The 19,588-nt window shown below is 45.8% G+C and overlaps 2 protein-coding genes across 3 annotated transcripts in view; both read left to right on the forward strand.

The window, feature by feature from the left end:
• LOC149358706 (sodium- and chloride-dependent GABA transporter 1-like) overlaps positions 1–7,215 on the forward strand; it is a 65,281-nt gene extending 58,066 nt beyond the window's left edge. For both annotated transcript variants that reach the window (XR_016288717.1, XR_016288716.1), the window contains exons 15-16: positions 1,284–1,493; positions 7,090–7,215. The gene's annotated coding sequence lies outside the window, so the exon portion shown is untranslated. The remainder of the gene's footprint in view (positions 1–1,283; positions 1,494–7,089) is intronic.
• Positions 1,373–18,545, forward strand: LOC149358709 (digestive cysteine proteinase 2-like). Its single transcript, XM_089570867.1, has 8 exons — positions 1,373–1,493; positions 7,090–7,215; positions 9,039–9,181; positions 11,439–11,624; positions 13,285–13,479; positions 15,606–15,780; positions 16,983–17,088; positions 18,365–18,545. Exons 1-8 carry the CDS (start codon positions 1,487–1,489, stop codon positions 18,459–18,461), a joined length of 1,035 nt encoding a protein of 344 aa, XP_089426993.1. The 5' UTR covers positions 1,373–1,486; the 3' UTR covers positions 18,462–18,545.
• Positions 18,546–19,588: the final 1,043 nt, after the last annotated feature.

Raw genomic sequence — 19,588 nt, forward strand, 5'->3', positions numbered from 1 at the left:
CTCTATACGGGCTTCAGGTTGGCTTCACTGTATGGGAGCTATGTGGCGTGGAAAATTAGCAGAAGAGACTGAAGGTCACTTTCAAGCACACCCCGTGTTCACCTCATCACGCCGTTTCACAGCGCTAGCGCTGTCACAGGTGCCCAGGACCACACAGCCGACCCGTCTCCGCGCGCGGAGCTGATTATGATGAAAAACTTTATTGGTCTCAGCGGAAGCGCCAACTGCAGAAGCGCGGCGCACCGTTCGATATACGATATTTCGAATGACCGGCGAAATAAGAGATCGATGTACTGCTAGATTTTCCTATGCTTTTTACACAGGGTTGCGTGTTCTCGGCTCTCGGCTATAGTACGAGAGCGATTACAGGGGATAGTTGATGGTTCATCGCGTGGGAATCGCGCTGGACTTCTGGGAACCGTGCTGGTGCACGTGGGGGCCACGCATTTGCTGTATGCGCCTTACTTTTACCGTAAAGACTGTTCAGGCGCCATTTTCAATGGGCAGCCGTTTTGCAGAGGCGTTTTGAAAAGCTTTATGTTTTTCTGTCCGAAGCCTAGCTTAGACTGCGGGCAGCGAAAAGAAAATTGAACTGGAACCTTGTTCTTGATTCAAACTCGCTTAATTCAAACTTCCGGTCAGCAGTGCAAAATACTTGACATGGTAGTTGCAACAAGGAACAAAAATGAGTCAACAAATACACCAATCAAATCGAAAAACGTATTAACTTCCACATTTCCGCACAAAAACGTGTTTCAATGGAGCCAAAAATGTTTGTTTGATATCATCAGGGACTTCATTCCATATCGGGGCACATTTATATCGGTATTTGACCATAAATGTTGTTACGAGGTGGTAGTTTAAACAGAATTTGTCTTTGTCGTGGGCTGAAGTAAAATATGCTTGTTCAATCATTTTGCGCAGTAAGCGCAATTTATCTTAGTAAGCATTTCGCACTGACATAGCCCTATTTGTCTACCCAGATCTATTGTCTACCCATATGTCTACCCAGATTCGTGCATCCGAATTCGTTCGAGCGGTGGTGACGTTTCTGTCAGCGAAAAATATTATTTTTTCTTTCCTTTCTTTTTTTTTCTTGCGTCTGACATTCGGTGTTTTCGCTGCTGCTGCTGTAGAGGTCCCACGTGGACATGTGGAGCAACCCTTGTTATTACTTTGCAATGAGTCTGTACCTGTATAACATCACCGCATATGCTCCCCATTTGTAATCCCGTTTAGCCCTGTTTAACCTTTCCACTTCTGCCAAAATTATTTTTGCAAAGGAAACGATGAGAGATTGTGAGACCAGCTGCTACCCCAATAGCGCTATCCAGAGTACTTCTCGAAACCGACTGACTGGTTCAACGGATCGTCCAGTCATCGATGCCCGTATAGCGAATTCGCCATGAGTTCGACGCCTTAAAAAGGCGCCTGGTTCCAGTGGTCCGTCGCATTCTCTCCAAGCCGTCTTACATTGGGCTACAAGATGATAGGTGAGAAACTGCGCGTACCTTTTTCGCAGTGCATTTTACTTGTGGAAGACTTTATGGCTGACAGAAAGATTTTCGCGAATGTTTTACGCGATGCATATATTCAAGTCACACCATTGAAACATTGTACATTATTGAGAAAGTTGTGCGACAGTGAATACGACTTACTACCAGTGGTTACCGCAAAACAATTTTGTCTGCGTAGCTAATTAGTTTCAATGCATGGCGAATGAGGAAGTGCGAGCTGTGATAATCTGGCCCCTTTTCCGATGTATTAGAAAGCTTCAGTAATGATATTTTCCAGCAACCAATTTCTACTAATTCACAAATCTCTAAACCTGCGTGTGAAGGTCAATCTTCATGATTCAGAGTTGGCTCGTTTTTTTTTTTTTTCTCGCTTCATTTAATCTATGAAAACACGAGGCACGAAGCGTAACGCGTGTGCAGTTCCGGTTCCCCTCTTTGGTCGGCGACTCGCCAGTACGGTTGCTGATAACGGATCTCGGTATATTACAACTTTTTAATGAGCTATCTTGGAAACGGGTTGGTTTTCTTCGGTGAGATCGTGAAGATGGATCAAGGATTCCAGAGGCCAATTTCAACGAGGTGGTTCAAGCCTCATTTAGGTGCACTACGAACAAGTGCACACAGTGTAGAAGAGCTTTTTCCCCACACTTTTCATATTTAAGAGATTAAATGTACCTGTGGGACAAGCGGATGACATTTACATGTGCAGCATTTTGTTGCAGTGACTTTACTTCACCTGAAGAGCGTTTCTCAGTTTGTTCATTTCAGCAAGAAAGGAGACACCGAGCAATGGTTTGGGTCAAAAGAAAACGTTCCGGCTTCCATACGGAAGCCTTAGTTACTTACGAAAAGTTGGCCATACGGTCGACGTAACTGGATGGAATCTAAGGTTTGACGAAATCTCGCCTGGTCGAATATTAAATTCATTTCAACAAAGAAAGGGGCCCAAACCATTGGTCAGCATCGCCTTTTTGTTGAAAGGAACTTACTACCTGACCAGACGAGATTTTTTCAAACCTCTAGATTTTTTTCTCAATTTGACTTTGCTGATTACCGAAGGGGGCGCTTTACCGCTTTCGAAAGCATGCTGTAGGCGGATACAGATCAATAACGCAGCGGCAAGTACCGCTCAAAGGAGGACCTCCAGCCAATGGCGTCGACCGGTTCTGATGACGTTGCGGTTAATCCCATTTCGCGGAGGCATGCCTGTCAGTCACCTGCGATTTCACTGTACGGTATAAAGCGCGACGTCACGAGAATCGGTCGACGCCATTGGCTGGATGGCTACCTTAGAGGGGCATTCGCCGCTGCGTTCTTGAGTTGTATCCCACTGTAGTCTATTTTCGCAACAGAACAAAGAAATTCCTTCACTGAGTTAGGAATTTAAGCCATTATGGCATGTAGCTGCGCATACAATGTGCAGGTATGATGTGGACTATCCTCTGAAATGCGCCACACGTACTTACGTACACTCTAAACCGAAACGATTAAAGAGGGGGCAAGCGGTCCTCTAGCGCAGGGGTTCTCAAACTGGGTTCCGCGGAACACAGGGGTTCCGCGGGCTGTCTTCTTGTGTTCCGCGAGAACCCTCACCGGCCCTGACCCGGCAGCTGATATGAGACTGGCTCTGAGTGCTACTGAGCCACGCTTTGACTTGCTCTTAAAAGGGAAGCAGTACCACCCATCACATTAGTATTTGTATTAATCTGTGCGATAAACATTTAAACTTTGAAACTCTCGATCTCTTTGAAAAAATGCACTCGACAACATAGATGGTAAGTGAAAGCGGGGGGGGGGGGGGGGGGGGGGGGGGGTTCCCTGGAACTTATTGGAGGCTTTTGGGGTTCCTCCAAGCAAAAAAGTTTGAGAACCCCTGCTCTAGCGCATATAGAAGAGAATGCGCTAGAGGACCGCGTATAGAAGAGAATTTTATAGAAGAGAATGCGCTAGAAGGCAGCTTATACTCCCTTTTTACTCCCATATAGGCGCATTCGTGTTTAGACTGTGTTTGCTCTGCGCATGAGGAGCCTCGCATTTATGCAAAGCTCTGAAAGGGCTATCTCTTCCTCTCTTTAGTTGCGTGAAAATTAATTTTGTTATAAGGAACCGCCAACTTATGGCTCACTTTATTAAACGCGAACCGCCCTCATGGAAACGTATTACGTACGATCGATATTTCGATCGTGAAATCTGCAGTAGCCGTGTTCGATACGACACAGGCGGTGTCGTATATTAAATAGGCAATGCTGGGCGCGCGAAGAGTTTGTAGCCTCGTAAACTCTCCCATTACACACGCGTGAGTTCTACAGCACGCGTAAGCAATAATGAACATTCGGAGATCGTACGTGCTGCGCAGGCAGCCGCCGAAGCACTTTGTGCAACTCTTAATTGCGTTATTTATATATCTGAAAATACTCCAGGCCAATATATTGGCCCATGAAGAAGGGGCTATACAAGGCACTTAAAATAACGAGAGCAAAATGAAATATATGGGGTTATAATCAATGAGCAAAACTATGAAATACATTGCTCATTGACTCTAGAAAATGCTTATCGAGAGCTTTACTGAAATTGGAGGACTGAAAAATGGCCTCGGGAAGCGAGTTTCAGTCGGAATAGTCTGTGGAGAAAAACTGTGCTTGAACGAATCAGTCCTTGCAAAAATGGGTTCGAGCAAATGAATACGTGAATGGTGTGTTCGGCGCGGTAATTGTTTGAGAATTGCGGGGCAGGGTATGTTTAATTTATGGGTTAAAAGGTTATGTATAAACAATAGACGGGAAATTTTCCTGCGCACTTCAAGTAGTGGAATACGGTTGGTTTTCATTAGTGTTGTAGGTGAGTCTATCCTCCTATATTTGTTATAAATAAATATAACCGCTTTCCTTTGCACCATCTGGTATATGTCTTTCTTAATAAATGGATCCCATAAAATTGAAACGAACTCAAATTTGGACTTAATAAATGTTGAGTATGCAAGGAGTTTGACTTTACTTGGGGCATCTTTAAGCTTCCGCCTTAAGTAGCAAAGGTTAGAAAAAGACGAGGAGCAAATGTCTGCAATGTGGGAAGACCAGCTTAAGTCATGTGTTAACTTTACCCCTAAATATTTACAATGTGTAACCTCGTGGATTAAATGGTTTAGCAGGCTGTACGACAAAGGACTAAAATGTATTTTACGCGAAATTCTCAAGAGAACAGTTTTATCAAGGTTTAATTGCATATCCCATTTTACACACCACTGATGAACAGCTAAAAGCGCATTTTGCAAGATGTAGTGATCATTCTGATTATGATTATTTATGGTCTTAAAAAGTACGCAATCATAGGCAAGCTTTAACGCCACATTCTCGGGGATAGAAACCGATAGATCATTAAAATAAATTAGAAAAAGCGGCGGCCCCAAGACGCTCCCTTGGGGTACACCTGAAGTAACTGGAAGCTCGTTAGATCTGCAGCCATTAACGTCTACGTATTGTTTCCTGTGTTTAAGATAGGCAAGAATCCAATTGACAATGTAAGTAGGAACGCCAATACTATCTAATTTATAAATGAGTTTACTATGATAAACTGTGTCAAAAGCCTTCCAGAAGTCTAAAAAAATGGCATCAACCTGCCCTGATTTATCAAGAACAACTTGGAATTCATTAACCGTAGTAACCAACGGTGTCACAGTGGACATACCCTTTCTGAAGCCGTGTTGCAAAGGGGATAAAATGTTATTTTCAGCTAGAAACGAATTAAGGTAACCAGAGACTATGTGTTCTATTAGCTTACAACAAGAAGTTATTGCAATTCGTCGATAGTTGGAAATAGTTAGCTTATCTCCTTTTTTATGAATTGGTACAATGCGGGCCATTTTCCAGTCCTCCGGTACTTCACCAGAAAGTAAAGGAACTTGAAATATCTGCGTCAAAAACTCGGATAACTGTGCTGCAAAACTTTTAAGAAAAGCATTTGCAAGCCCATCAGGACCAGAACATTTTTTATCGTCAAGTTTACGCAGCATGGACAAAACACCATTCACAGAAATAGCCGGTACGTTATCAGGATCTGCACAGCGAATTCTAGCTGTGGTTGCCCTCTCCGTCAGAAACACGCTTTGAAAGTACAAGTTAAAAGCTTCTGCTATCATTGTGCAGTCTGTGGAAACATCGCCTTTAATTCTAACTTCATTCTTTCGACCTAAAAAATTCCAAAATTTTTGGGAATTACTTCTGATGAATTGGTTTGGTTTGGTTTATGGGGTTTAACGTCCCAAAGCGACTAAGGCTATGAGAGACGCCGTAGTGGAGGGCTCCGGAAATTTCGACCACCTGGGGTTCTTTAACGTGCACTGACATCACACAGTACACGGGCCTCTAGAATTTCTCCTCCAAAGAAATTCTAGCCGCCGCGGCCGGGATCGAACCCGCGTCTTTTGGGTCAGCAGCCGAGCACCATAACCGCTGAGCCACCGCGGCGGCACTTCTGATGAATTCGAGGAGCGTCGTGTTCTGATGAATTCGGGGAGCGTCGTGTTAAAATAATGAAACTTCGCTGATTTTAACTTTAAGCCAAGTTTCTGTTTCAATAGTTGGAACTGTTGTAAGGAAGATATCTTGTTCTTCCTACATCGCTTCACTTGGGTTTTCAGTTGAACAATTTCTCGAGTTATCCAAGGATTGAAACGGTTGGTGTGAACTTTTCCAAGCGGAATAAAATGTTCAGTACAGTACTGCACTGAATTCTTAAACTGATGCCATAAACTATGAACGTCATTCTCGCGTGAGCTGCTGAACAGCGATTGTAAGGCGTCGATAACTGCGTTACCATCCGCACGAACATAGTCCTTTATCATTTTAACTGGACGCATCCCGGAAGCAGCAGGCGAAGTACAACAAAAGTATAATAAACGATAATCTGAGATTCCCGGTTCAGCGACAAGCACTTCGTCGAAAAAGGTTTGGCAAACAAAGAATATGTCTAGAACAGATGACTCTCTGGTGTATTCACGAAACGCTTGCTTAAGGTTTAACGAAAACATCAGGTCTAAAATAACATCACATGAGGCACATAGCCTATACTATGGTTTGTCTCAGTCGGTGGCAGAGAGGTTGAAATCACCGGTAAGGATTAAATTCCTGTTCTGGTAATGTATTAAACGATCGAAAAGACTAGACATAAAATAATCGTAACTGAAAGAAAATTAATAAGTGGAAGAGATGAAAACAGTAAATGAATAATATTTACTTCTCTTCCAGATGTCTATATGTTAGTACTGTAACTTGTATTTCTTTATGGTAGCTGCAAAATTAATAACCACCGCTGTTCTCGCCCTCCCCGTGAGTGAATAATTAACAGCGATAGCAGTGCCAACTTCTTTGTGAACATGCCAGCGTAGTAACAAGATAATTTTTTTGTAGCTTGTGCCATATCGTATCGACGAAACTACAAAAACATAATTACGAAAAACACTACAGTACTACGGAAAAATATGCCGTTCCGACAAAACGACAAAACGTTCTGTCGTTTATTTGGGCAAGACTTGTTTTTTTACTAGGGTGGTTGATTCACACGAATGCCTGCGCAGGCACCCTCTGTTTCTTAGTCCTGTGCGTGAGCGCGTGGACGCAACGCCTGCCTCTTCAGCGGGAGGATGAGATCGACCTCTACGGAAACTTCGGCAAGGCCTGGGACAAGTTCCGCAAGATGTACAGTGAGTGGTGACTGCTCATATATGTACGAGTCAGACTAGCACAGAAGCAAGGAGTTGACGGAATCCAGTGAGATTGTTCAGCCACGTCGGTACAGCTTGTTCACTTCGATTATTATGTGTGGTGGTCATCGTTGGCCGATACAGATAAAGACTTGTTGGCGGTCTTCACATAAAGGCAATGTCTTTCTTAATAACGCGTTAAACTCGCTCCTTCTATTAGGTTTACTTACTACGTTAAAGCGCTGACTTTTTTTCTTGTATTTGCACTGATACCAACAGCTCCACTGCAATAAGCATACAGGATCAGTGATACGTGACCAGACACTCCCGAACGCGTGATCTGCTGTTCCGCGCATGCGCTAATTACGGCAATATACGGAAACATCGCATCACTGTAATAAATACCGTGTTGAAAAAAAAAAACCTAATGTGATCTAATGGATTAATACTGCGTTTCCGAGAGCGTACGACGTTGGTTCGGATCTGTTTCTTTTATGATACTTTTTCTTCTTATTTTTTGACCAAATCACGTACATTAATTATCATTAATTATCAGGTTGCATTCTGAGCTGCTTTTGAGCCAAAATCACCGTTTAAACTGGTCTCTCGAATTATATTTTTCACCCGTCTTTTTTATGTGCCTACAATTATCAGCGTGTAAGCCAATTAGTCCTCCGCCAATGTGCGCACCTTTAGGCTGCATTTTGGAATACTTTTAATCAAAATTTGCCGTTTAAAAAGTTCTGACACCAGCCGGAAGTCAAAACCGGAAATGGCTGCACTGCACTGTCGCGCATGCGCAGAACACAAGATCGCGCGTCGGCGATTGTCAGGTGTGTACGTGTCATATATAGAGCGGGCATTTGGGTCATTGCTCAGATACCGCTACCAATTAAGCCTGCAGAACGCGCTGAAAGGAAGTTCTTATGAATTTGACTATGCAAATGTCGCTAATCTGCGTTACGACCGCACGTTTGCATGCACAGTCGTGAAAAGTATGAGAAGGAATGAAGTTTCAACATTCATTTATTGATTGCTCCATAATTATAAGTGACAAGCATAGTCTTTTTTCTGTTTTCTAACTAGTTCTCTTCTTGTCGTATAATATCCAAAAGTCGTTCTCAAATTTAGGGAAGAAATAACGAGGAAATTCGCAATCCGGTGCAAGAAAGCTTGTTCCCTCTCATATTGCTGCATCGTGTCATGCGCGTGTGTGTGTGCTGTGCTCAACTAGATCATCACGCGCATGCGACCTGTATATATATGTTAATATGTAAATAGATTTATTGTACAGTGTACCCCTCCCTTATCCTTTCTACTATCCCCTCCCCTCTTTCTTTTCACTTCTACACACTGCCTGCTATCCTTTATTTCCGCTGCCCCAGCCCAGGTGCTTCCAGCAGCGATAGCAGATGCCGGGGCTAGCAAAAATCTTTTTCTTCCATTTATTGTGCTTTTATTAAAAACCACTTACTACTACTCATATTGCTCACGACTGTATTCTTGGTTTCGGTACCGTCGCAGCTTGGATCAGGGTTGTTGTCACGATGCACAGAAGCCAGTCCCCGCGCGCTGTTTAGAAACCGACAAAACTGACGTTCTAAGTTATTATTTGAATAAAAATTAGAATTCGCAAAGAATGCTGCGTCTTCACGGATAGCTAAAACCCCTCTGACATTTTCCTGGCGTCTGCGGTCTATGTTCGATTCTATGGTCGCGAAATATTTAGGAAATATTTAGCAGTAGTCAAAGCAGAGCCCTGCTGGCAAAATAATGAAACTATAGCTGCTTTTAACTATATCACCACGCGTGCGCACGCGCAGACAAGACCTACAAGTCGAGCCAAGAGACGGTGCACCGTGAGCGGGTATTCCGCAGCACGTTCCAGTTCCTGAGGACCGCCGACGAAGAGTTCAAGAACGGCACACGCTCATATGGCGTCGGTATCAACCACTTCGCAGACATGGTAAGTGCATGCCTTTACAAAAATCTCTTTAGACAGTCTATAGACTGTTCATAAACTTTTGTCAGTAAAGTCTATTGAACATCTAAGACCAATCCTAAAGTCTAGTCCATAGACAATGCAATGCTATATACCGGGTGTTCCAGCTAAATGTAACCAAACTTTTAAAAAAGGCGAAGTGTCCTAGTCCAGTGAAACGAACTCAGGGTTGTTCATAGTCGCGTGGCCTAGTCTTGAGTATTTTTTCGCTCTTCAAGGTTAATTATTAGTTACGTTTAATTAGCTAGCTTTTTAATTATTGTCTTCAGGAAGACAGTGTCAATGAAAAAGTTTTAGATCACCTCGAAAAAGCGCTAGTAGTGCTGTTTCCGTCAAGTTACAATTTACGTAGCTTCATTGATTGGCCTTAAAAGAAAGTTGTCACGTGAACAGCTGCTCGCTCACTTCTCTGCCCCAATGTGAAACCAAAGTCTCATCGAGGAGAGGACTTCAGAAAAAATGGATTTTATTCTTTAAGGCGCGTCTTGGGACGTTGAAGTGGCACAGTTGCCATGTGGAAGCTTTTTCTTATTGTGCGGGTTATGGTTAAAGGCCGGTAAAAAAACTACTTTACGTAGATATTACTTTGATGCAAATGTCTCAGTAAGCTATTTCTCAAAGCGATCTACAACTTTTCCATTGATACTATGTTCCTCAAGTCATGAATTAAAACGTTAGTTAATTAAGCTTAACTAGTTAGTCAACCTTGAAGAACAAAAAAAATACTGCAAACTAGGTCACGCGACTCTAAACAACCCTCATTTGGTTTCAGACGGCTAGGACAACTCGTGTGTTTAAAAGCTTGGTTACATTTAGCTGGGACACCTGGTATATTTACAGTCTATATAGACATTGTATAGATTCATGGCTTTACGCGTTTAGCACATTTTTGTATACGGACAGCCTAGAGACTATGAATAAACAAAATTAAGTATCAATAGGAAGCCAATAGAACCTATAGACGCAGTCTACAGACCATTTTTAGAAGAGTGTGCATCGCGAGAACACCGCCGCCGCCATATTCATCTGGATGAATCTGACGTGACGCACTTGAGCGAATATGCACGTCCAGGCCACGGCGCTCGCGCTGGCATGGCCGCGGCTTTGTCCGTGCTACGAAGAGGAGTGCAGCCTTAATGTGAAAACTCAACACACTGGTACCACGAACGCGTTCCTGTAGCTCCAGTTGCATTTCTTGTGATCTACCGCGGTGACTGCGGGTATATGTCTCTGCCAAACACAGTGATATAAAAGGCGAAATGCACTATAAAACGGCGGATTCATTAAGGCATACATGATAAAACGGCTGTATCCAAGGTGGCATTTATAAAAAGAAAAAACGGCTGACACACTTAAGAAGTGCAGCTGCGCGATCAACAAAATCATCGCCGCCGTGTCGCCACGCGTTAAATGATGCAACGAAGCCCCTGCTGTCAGTGAAGATTTGTGCCCGTTACTTAATTTCCTTGACTTGAATGCATCCGTGCAATCAGTGCTTTTCCTGTTGCACAAGAGGAACGTAGTTGAAAAGGCGAGGAGGAGGAGGCGCTTGAAGCGGTTAGTTCCGGCCAGTTCTGGATAGAGAGAGAGTTGAAAGGCCGACGCAAAATCCGCCGCTGCGTTGCACGGTTGATCAAAAACAGGATGTCGCGTACGCGCGATCTACATATTGCGGCGCTTCCTTGGTGTGAGCGACGAGGCATGAACGAGAAGGCGCACATTCAGAGGTTTGTATCTTGCGCTTCGTTTCATGAATGGCGCCAGTAAAGCTCGCGTAAACAAACGCGACAGCTATAGTCGAATACAGTTCAAGAACGAAGTGGCTTTTACCCTGACAAAGGACAGTCCTTCCAGCAAATGGCGTCGAGCGATTATCATGACCTGCTACCTTATCATTATCACCTTATTATTATCATTACCTGCTAGCGTGACAATGCGGGGAGGGGGGGGGGGGTGCTATCCCCTTTTATCGGCTACTCCCTGCATTTATTAGACTCCAAGAATTTGGAAGCGCTACAAAACAAACGAGACGAGACAGGACGGCGCTAGCAAGCTCATCTGGGCGTGAGAAGCTTGTGTGCTGGTTCTGGTCTCTGAAGATTTTATTTATAAATAAATGAATAAATAAATTTAGGAGTCATGTGTGGCAGTTTCGTGAGTTTCGTGTCAAATATCTCTGACGCCGTTTCTTCTTCTTTTTCGCACTCGTTGCACTGTACAGACGCCTGAGGAAGTGGTGACCAACTGCACCGGCTACGTGCCGCCCACTACCCGGCAGCTGGCCGAAATCCCGCTCTACGCCCCGCTGTTCGCTGACCCGCCCGACCAAGTCGACTGGAGGGCCAACGGATTCGTCACGCCCGTCAAGAACCAGGGACAGTGCGGAGCCTGCTGGGCGTTCAGCTCGGTCAGCAACCTTCCCGCACCTCATAAGCGCTAACTGTTGGGCTAGTTGGTAAGGCGCAGTTAAATGGGCTAGTTTGTGATAGGTACTTGTATTCGTAACTTTAGCGCAAAGGCACGTGGTTGCAGAGCACCCGTGTTTGTCGCCCCTCTGCCGTCCTCGTCTCTTTGCGCTAAAATTTGTACAAAAATTCATGCATCTCTTTTCTCGCTGAGGTCCTCACTGACGGGCGCGTTATATTTGCTGCCTTTTTTTGTGGTTTGCACGCAACCCGCGAGCAATGTATGCAAATTTATATTAATTTAATTATCCACTGTAGCTTACGTGTGTTCTGGTTTTTTTTTTATTCGGCCATTACCCTGCAGCGCCCGGAGACTTTACAGCAGCGGGGTTTGCAGTATAGGAAAAAAATGCATCTTCATTCACACAGCACACTTGTATTTCAGTTAACCGATTGATTCCCCAATCTAGTTAACAAAGAAGGAATCTGCGTAAGTGCCAGTCCTAGCACGACATTCACAAATCTTAAGATACTAGTATATGCGCCTGGAGACATAGTGTGGCTCTTTGAAATAGGTGTTTTTGTTGATACTGGTTTTATTGAGGTAAATTTTATAAAACAGTTTAAACCTTAATTTTATTCGGCGGGACGCAAGAGGCTCGTGTACTGTGCGATTTCAGTGAACGTTAAAGAACCCCAGGTGGTCTAAATTTGCGGAGCCCTTCACTACGGCGTACCTCATAGCCTGAGGCGCTTTGGGACGTTAAATCCCCATAAACCATAAGCAAGTAGTTCCCAGTTATTTTATCGTCGCAAGACGAATCTGATTGCGCGGTTTTGAATTTTTTCAATGTGCTCAACGAGTGTCCTGTTCGAATGGTCCCAACCCGGACAGCCATATTCCAGAATAGGTCTAACGCAGCTCAGATAGGCATGTGAGCATCTCAACATCTCGCATGACATGTGAACATCTCAAATTCCTTTGAATAAAATTCAATGCCCTACTAGCTCTACGCACAAAGTCGTCAACATGTGCGTTCCATGAGTAAGTAGTTTACCGCGTTACGCCTAAATACTTATATGCAGCTATGTATTAGATCATTATTAACCATATACCGGGAATCGATAGGTTTTTGTTTTTGGTAAAACAGACATCAACGCACTTTTTAAATTTAAACTCATCTTCCTAGTGAAACACCAGGTTTGAATTCATGTTAAATCCCTTGAAAGCGTGAGACATCGTGGTCAGCGGCAGTTTTTCGATACACAACACAGTCATCGGTCTTTTGGAATAGAGACTGCGACGAGCGGCTTGACGAAGGTCCAGGAGCCGTATAAAGGCAGTTCGTCCTCGAATTGTAAGCTTACGAAAAGCTGGTTTCACCTCACTATATTCACAAAAGGAATAAGCCTGTCCATTGGTGGTATGAAAAACCAGAGCGGCGATTGTCAGCATCAAACTGTAGATCGTACACTGTCCGGTCTGCGCTCTTCCTCGTAACTTTGTAGTGCCCGTTCCCGCCTGCTGTGAAGTACCAAACAGCCTAAGTATCGCCTAATCCTGAAGGGTAGAGTCCTCGAGGCTATCTCGCCAACGTTTCCAGCTTGGCATCAGATGCTGTGAGCGTGCAAGTGACGCACTTCTATTCCTGACTCCTTCAGACGGGCAGCCTCGAGGGTCAGCTGTTCAAGAAGAGCGGCCGTCTGATCAGCCTGAGCGAGCAGAACCTGATGGACTGCGCGGGACCCCGGTACGGCAGCAACGGCTGCAACGGAGGCCAGATGGCCGGCGCCTTCCAGTATGTGCGCGACAATGGAGGGATGGACACCGAGGCCCGGTATCCTTACCGGCAGTCGGTCAGTGCTCTTCTCCTCACCAGCCGCAGATGCCCACAGCCAGCCATGTTCTTGTTGTTAACCTCGAATGAGTAATGACACTTGACCAAAGCGGGAGATTGGACAGGAGTCAAGATGTTACGGCCTATGGTGCTCAAAAACGGTCCTAAAATAATGAAACTGAACCAGGAGAACGACTCATTAAGTAATTTCGAATTTGATTTTTTTTTTGCATATGTGAGCAACTGAGAGAGGAAAGAGAGCTTTACGATCAAGAAATGATGAGGCTAAGGAAGAAATCTATCATGGGCATGAGCTGTAAAAGGAATAGGAATCGCAACGATTTTGACAAGGAAGCCGTCTCTTGCACGGCAGCTTAACGTTCCACTAATACAGCGGCAGCTCCATCAGTAAGATTCCAATTAACTAGTTGCAATACAAGCATGCCCATCGTCACCACAGCAGCAGTGGTAAGGGTGAAGTGGAAAAAAGGCCGGAGATGCAGTAGAAGCCTGTCATCAGTGCGGCGATTATTCCATATTTTAGTATACGTCAGCTCAGCTCTGCAGACTTTCAACCGTGCGTAGCTTGCGCAATAAAGTGGCAGTGACTTCAGTTACTTTCACGTACAGCTAAGTAACTGATTACTTACAATAAATTATATCTTTATGGAAATTCATTTCCCATTCGCTTTTTCCTAACACCAATCTTGACTGGAATAATCTTCCGAATGATGTGGTTTGCGCACCCGATTTTGAAAGTTTTTGAAATGATAACCTGATGCACCTCATGTCATCGTTGACACTAACTAGTTGTAAATCAATTTCTTATACCGCAGCGGTGGCCTAGTCGTTTGAGCATCCGCCTCGCATGCAGGAGGTGCGGCGTTCGATCCCCAGTGCCGCCGGGTACCCACCGGTGATACAATGGGTACAAGCATTCCCCTGCCTGGTGCTCGGCTTCTTTAGGGGGAAATGCTTGGGAAATGGGTCTTGGACCCCACTTTAGGTAAAAGAAAAACACCTTGTGCCATGGCGCTCTTTGGCCGCAGATGCCCTTGCGCCATAAAAAATTCATCATCATCAGCAATTAATTTCTTGTTTTCTTATGTTGTGCTGCCTTGCTAGTGTTCCCAATATCTTCTTTGCGTGTGATATTACGTGTCGTTAATAATGCGTCATAGGCGCTGCAGGTATACTTGTAGAAACAAACGAATAATGATCTAATTACAATTTAAACGGTAACGTTCTCAATCATCTAATTATAATTTCCAGTAATCGATTCTTAGTAATCAGTTGTACAATATGAACTGGTGGGTGAGTTGGTCTGGCATATCTAGTGAAGCAGCGCTAAAGTATATATTTGCTGTTAGCATCCGGAATGAACATTTGTTGTCAGTTCAGCACTGTGTTTGCCCTTTCCTCCCTTGGCCCTGTGCCGTTGCGCTGCTTCACTACATAGTAATCAGTTGTGACCATAGGTGCAGCTGAACTTGATGGCAAAGACAGGTGCAAGCGCGGAAGCTTCCTTCGTGACAGAACGACCGCGGTCCGGCTGCGGAGAAGCCGCGCACGCAGTGATGTCCAGACATGCAGGCTCGAGCGGCCCGCATCTGACTAGCCCCGTATTCCGCGGTTCGCATTTCGTCACGACGGCAACGCGGAATGTCATGCTCAGTGAGTTTGAGATTTGTCCATTCAGAGCACGAACTACATATACGAAGCACGGCGCTTGGCTGGCGCCGAGCTTCGAAGCTTCGAAAAAGAACTTCTCTTGAAATTAACAACGCATGAACTGAACAGACAGCAGACCAAGCAAACCGCACCAGCTAATTCTGGTCCGCGTATATTTGTGTTATGCTAATAAAAGTTGGAAGGAAAATAACGTAATAGTAATCGATTCATTTTCCTTATTACCCTGCTACTTTCTGGCGGCTGGAATTAACCACTGAAATCAGTTACATTTCAGATGAAGTGATTGCAATTGTAAACGGTTGCTTCTTCTCTGTACCGTGCACAGGGCTGCCAGTGTCCAATTCTAGACACTAAAATGATTCTGTGTGCCCCACTGCCGACAGTGGCTGGAAGTATTTTGTGGGTCTCATTAAACGAATGCCGCTAACGTCGTGTGCCACCTTGCTCGTTCAGACCGACTTCCAGTGCCGGTTCAGCGGCAACCGCAACAACCCACAAGTGGCCGTGAGGGGCCACATCCGGGTGCCTCCGAGGGACGAGCGCGCGCTCCTGGACGCCGTGAGCAGGGTGGGCCCCATCTCGATCGGCATCAACGCCAGCCCGCAGTCCTTCATATTCTACAAGAACGGTGAGCACTTCCTGTGCGATTTTGACAGCCTCGCGTCGGGTGGTGCAATATCCTTGGGACCACCAGCGAAAGTGAGCTGTACACAGCTTACGGCGGATGTCTCTTGCACAGCTTTGCTGGGCGGTGGTTGAGTGCTGACTATCAAAACCGTATAAATATTCGCAGTAGAACCGAGAAAGAGAGGTAAAGAGGAAGAAAGAAGGTTGTAATTTTAACCAGAAGGATGTTCTGGTTGGTTACCATGCACAGGGGAAAAGGAATGACGTGATTGAGAAGGGAAAGAGAGAAGGGGCGAGGGGAGCAGTCCCAAGTGGTCCCTCAAGCCAGTCGCTCTCAGAATGCAAAACAGTGCCTTGTAGGCCTTGAGGGCAGCCGACTGCTGTGGCCACGGTACCAGGATCTTATCCTCTGTTAAAGAGCGAGGATCGAGGTGGTCCGGGGCACAACGCAGCGTACGTCTTTCGGTCACCAAAGCAGGACACTCACACAGTAGATGTACTACTGTCTCTTCGCAGCCACATCTTTCACAAACAGGGCTGTCGGCCATCCCAATCCGGAACGTGCATTGCTGTGTAAATACAACACCGAGCCATAGACGGCAAAGGAATGTTGTTTCGCGACGCGGTGTATTAGAACCGAAGTGGCTGGTTCTGCTGCGAGCTGAAGGCAAACTGCAGCTTATGTAGAGCACTGCAGCAACACGTGATACCCTCGTCGCGTGGAGAGATGAAATTACTGTTGAGTGAAGGCCTACAGTTAAATATAACAATGAACTTACGAAACGCTGCCTCTCCAAGAACACTTGAATGCGAAAGCGAGAATGACGGCTTTAGGTTTATGGGGATTTATTTTTTTAGTTTGAAAGCACTGGTACTGCATCCGGGGAGGTGGCGAAAGCGTTTCCGTCGATCGAGCGACAGCGAGGTGGAAAGGTAAAACGATCGCTGGGTGAAAAAAGAATGCGTGAACGCTGGCTTTTCGGATCGGGTGACTATCACTTTGTTCGCGGGCCAGTATTGTATTACGTCGTCGTTTGTTTCATGTTTCTTTTCCTTTGCACAATTTTCTGTATTTATCCTTTACTTCGAAACACGTTCTTTGCTTGCGGCTACTGCGATTCTGCAGTACGCGGGTCTCGCGTAAGGTCGTTGTCAATTGTCGAAGTCCACAGCTCAAGCTAATTTATGGCTTGGTCTGCACAGGCGTCTACAATGAACCGAACTGCGACCCGCGTGGCCTGAACCACGCCGTGCTGATAGTCGGATACGGGCAGGAGAGGGGTGTGCCCTACTGGATCATCAAGAACAGGTATGTGCTCCCCTGTCTTATGATGCTTTACTGCCCAGACTAGATTTAATTTCACTTCAGGGTGCGCCTGGAAGAACCACACCAGGCACCTGCGAAGACGCAAAGTTGCCGCGAACTGGCTGTTATTTGCTTGTATAGGTTGTGGGAATCCTGGCTTTCCGCCGTCGCCTTTGCGCGGCTGTGCCGGCCTCCCGCGTTGTTTCTCCTCTTTCCCTTGCTCCCGCCTCAGGCGGTGGAGAGGCGGCTGGGTGACTAATCACTGTCATTTAGCCACAGCTCCGCCCCGGCTCCCCAAGGGCCTTTGCCATTGGCGCCTTTTGGCGGGAATTCGGGACCGGCTTTGGGCGGCCGCGCACCGCGCGACCGTCCGAGCGGGGCCGAGAGAGAGATCCCTCCGAGACAGCGTAAGGTGCGTACACTACTGTTTGTCCGAGCCGGCCTTTGCCGTTCGGACCAGTGCATACTCGAGCTCGCCCGCACGTGTCCTCTGACCTGCAGCGGCTCGAGCCTGTCCAGCGGGGTCCAGCGACCTCCGACAGGCGTACCTTGCGTTGATTGCCCACTCTCTCTCGCAACCGGCCCAACGGTCGACACGAGAGAGAGATCACAGCACTGCCGCGGGGACATTCTCCTGCAGCGGCGTGCTAGCGGCGCGCATTGCTCTAGTCGCTTCGTGCGCGCAGCGGAGCCTTGCTCCTCGCGCGCCCCCGGGACGGGGTGACTACTGAGTGTTTGTGTATCTGCTGAAGGACGACGTGAATAAACGTCTCCTTTGTGAACTTGGAGGCCTATTTCTTTGCGGCGAATAGCTCTCCTCCCAGCGGAGGTTGAGAGCACCGCATCGGTGTCCCAGTGTGTGTGTGTGGTGACGGCTGATCGGGGCCCTTGGCTCGCGCGAAGCTCGAACCCGCGGTGGGTGGTGGCCTGTGTCCACGTAGAAACCCACAAGGTGGGGTGCTTGCATAGAAGACAGGCAATCGCGCTTTTAATTAGAGTTTAACCTGATAGCTATACTCTAAACACGAATCCGCCTATATGGGAGTAAAGAGAATATAAGCTTAAGCTCTCCTCTCGCGCTCTCCATTTTATAAAAGGGACAACACAAGAGGAGAGCTTGGTCCCTTTTTACTCCATTCTGTTTAGAGTGTACGTGTGTCCAAGTGTTCGGTCCGAGCGTTGCAGCACCAAGAGTGCGACTGCGAGCTTAAACTGCATGCGATCTGTTTGCTTCATTCGACGATCGACTGTTCCGTATCTCTCTCCCCTCTATGCGCAGTTGGGGCACAGGATGGGGTGAGGGAGGCTTCATCAGGATCATCAGGAACCGCAATGTGTGTGGCATGGCCGAAGACGCCGTCTACCCGCTGTTGTAACGAATCCCTTCTCCGGCAGCCGGCTCGTGTTACAAGTGGTGCAAATACATATTTGCAATAAAGACGCCATTACCAACATCATAAGCTTGTTTGGTGGCCTTTTTTTTTTATTTTGACGCAGTTCTACACCCCATGTCCTACAGCAGTGTATCAGAAATGATAAAGAGCGTACATGCTTTTTTTCGATGAGAAAGAACTTACAAGGCAGATGGATGCAAGGCGTCAAACTGCTCAGAATTGAAAACCTAATCCATTACGCTGTCGCGTCACGCCCTTAACGAGGAGCTTAAGTGTCCTCTCAAATTTTCTTGCACTAATGTATGTGCTGAAGTTCAACACGTCGTGTGGCCATGATTCGCGCTCAGCAAAAACTGATAAAAACACTAAACAGTGGGCTTTTCACGCATAGTTATGCTGTTAACCACTCTCGGTGAATGTTCATGTCTATAATCATCAGCCACAAAACAATAACAATATGCTTTATGTATGTAGATCCCATCAGACCTGACTGTAGCAATCCAAGAACTAGAAGACCTTTTCAAACAACTCGGAACCATACCTTGTGTTCAGGGGCTTTAATGCTCGCTCTTATTTTTGAGAAAGTGAGGGGACCGAGAGAAGAGGGCAAAAAATGAAAAATTTTATACGTTCCAATAATACATGCCTATTAAACAAAGGAAAGGCCACTTACTGTAGCCCAAGCTCGGGTAAAGTAAGCTGTCTTGATTTGGCTTTCACATCACCTTCAGTTTTTAATGATTTTATACGGGATATTTTCGACTGCCCTCTAGGAAGTGATCATTGCGTTGCAGTTATTAAGTTATCATCGTCAGCGCCTATCGTCCCAACCAGACCACAACGCTGGAAGTTCCATCGAGCTGATTGGTCGCTTTTTGCAACCCATGCCACATTAGACAAAGTATTTTGCAAAGAGCTCAGCACAGATGACATAAATGGAAAATTCACTACTTGCGTAATCTCTGCAACGAGGGATAGGTATCCCCCAAACTAAAGTGTTTGTCCAGAAAAAAAAAAAACAGAAGGTGTGGCGGACTCAAGAATGCACAGCCGCAAAAAAGAAAAAAAAAAACAAAGCATGCGGTGTATTTCGTATGTATACCCCATGG

Source organism: Amblyomma mixtum, chromosome 2, assembly GCF_055824585.1.
Source record: "Amblyomma mixtum isolate Tamu chromosome 2, ASM5582458v1, whole genome shotgun sequence".
In the NCBI taxonomy this organism is placed as follows: Eukaryota; Metazoa; Arthropoda; class Arachnida; order Ixodida; family Ixodidae; genus Amblyomma; species Amblyomma mixtum.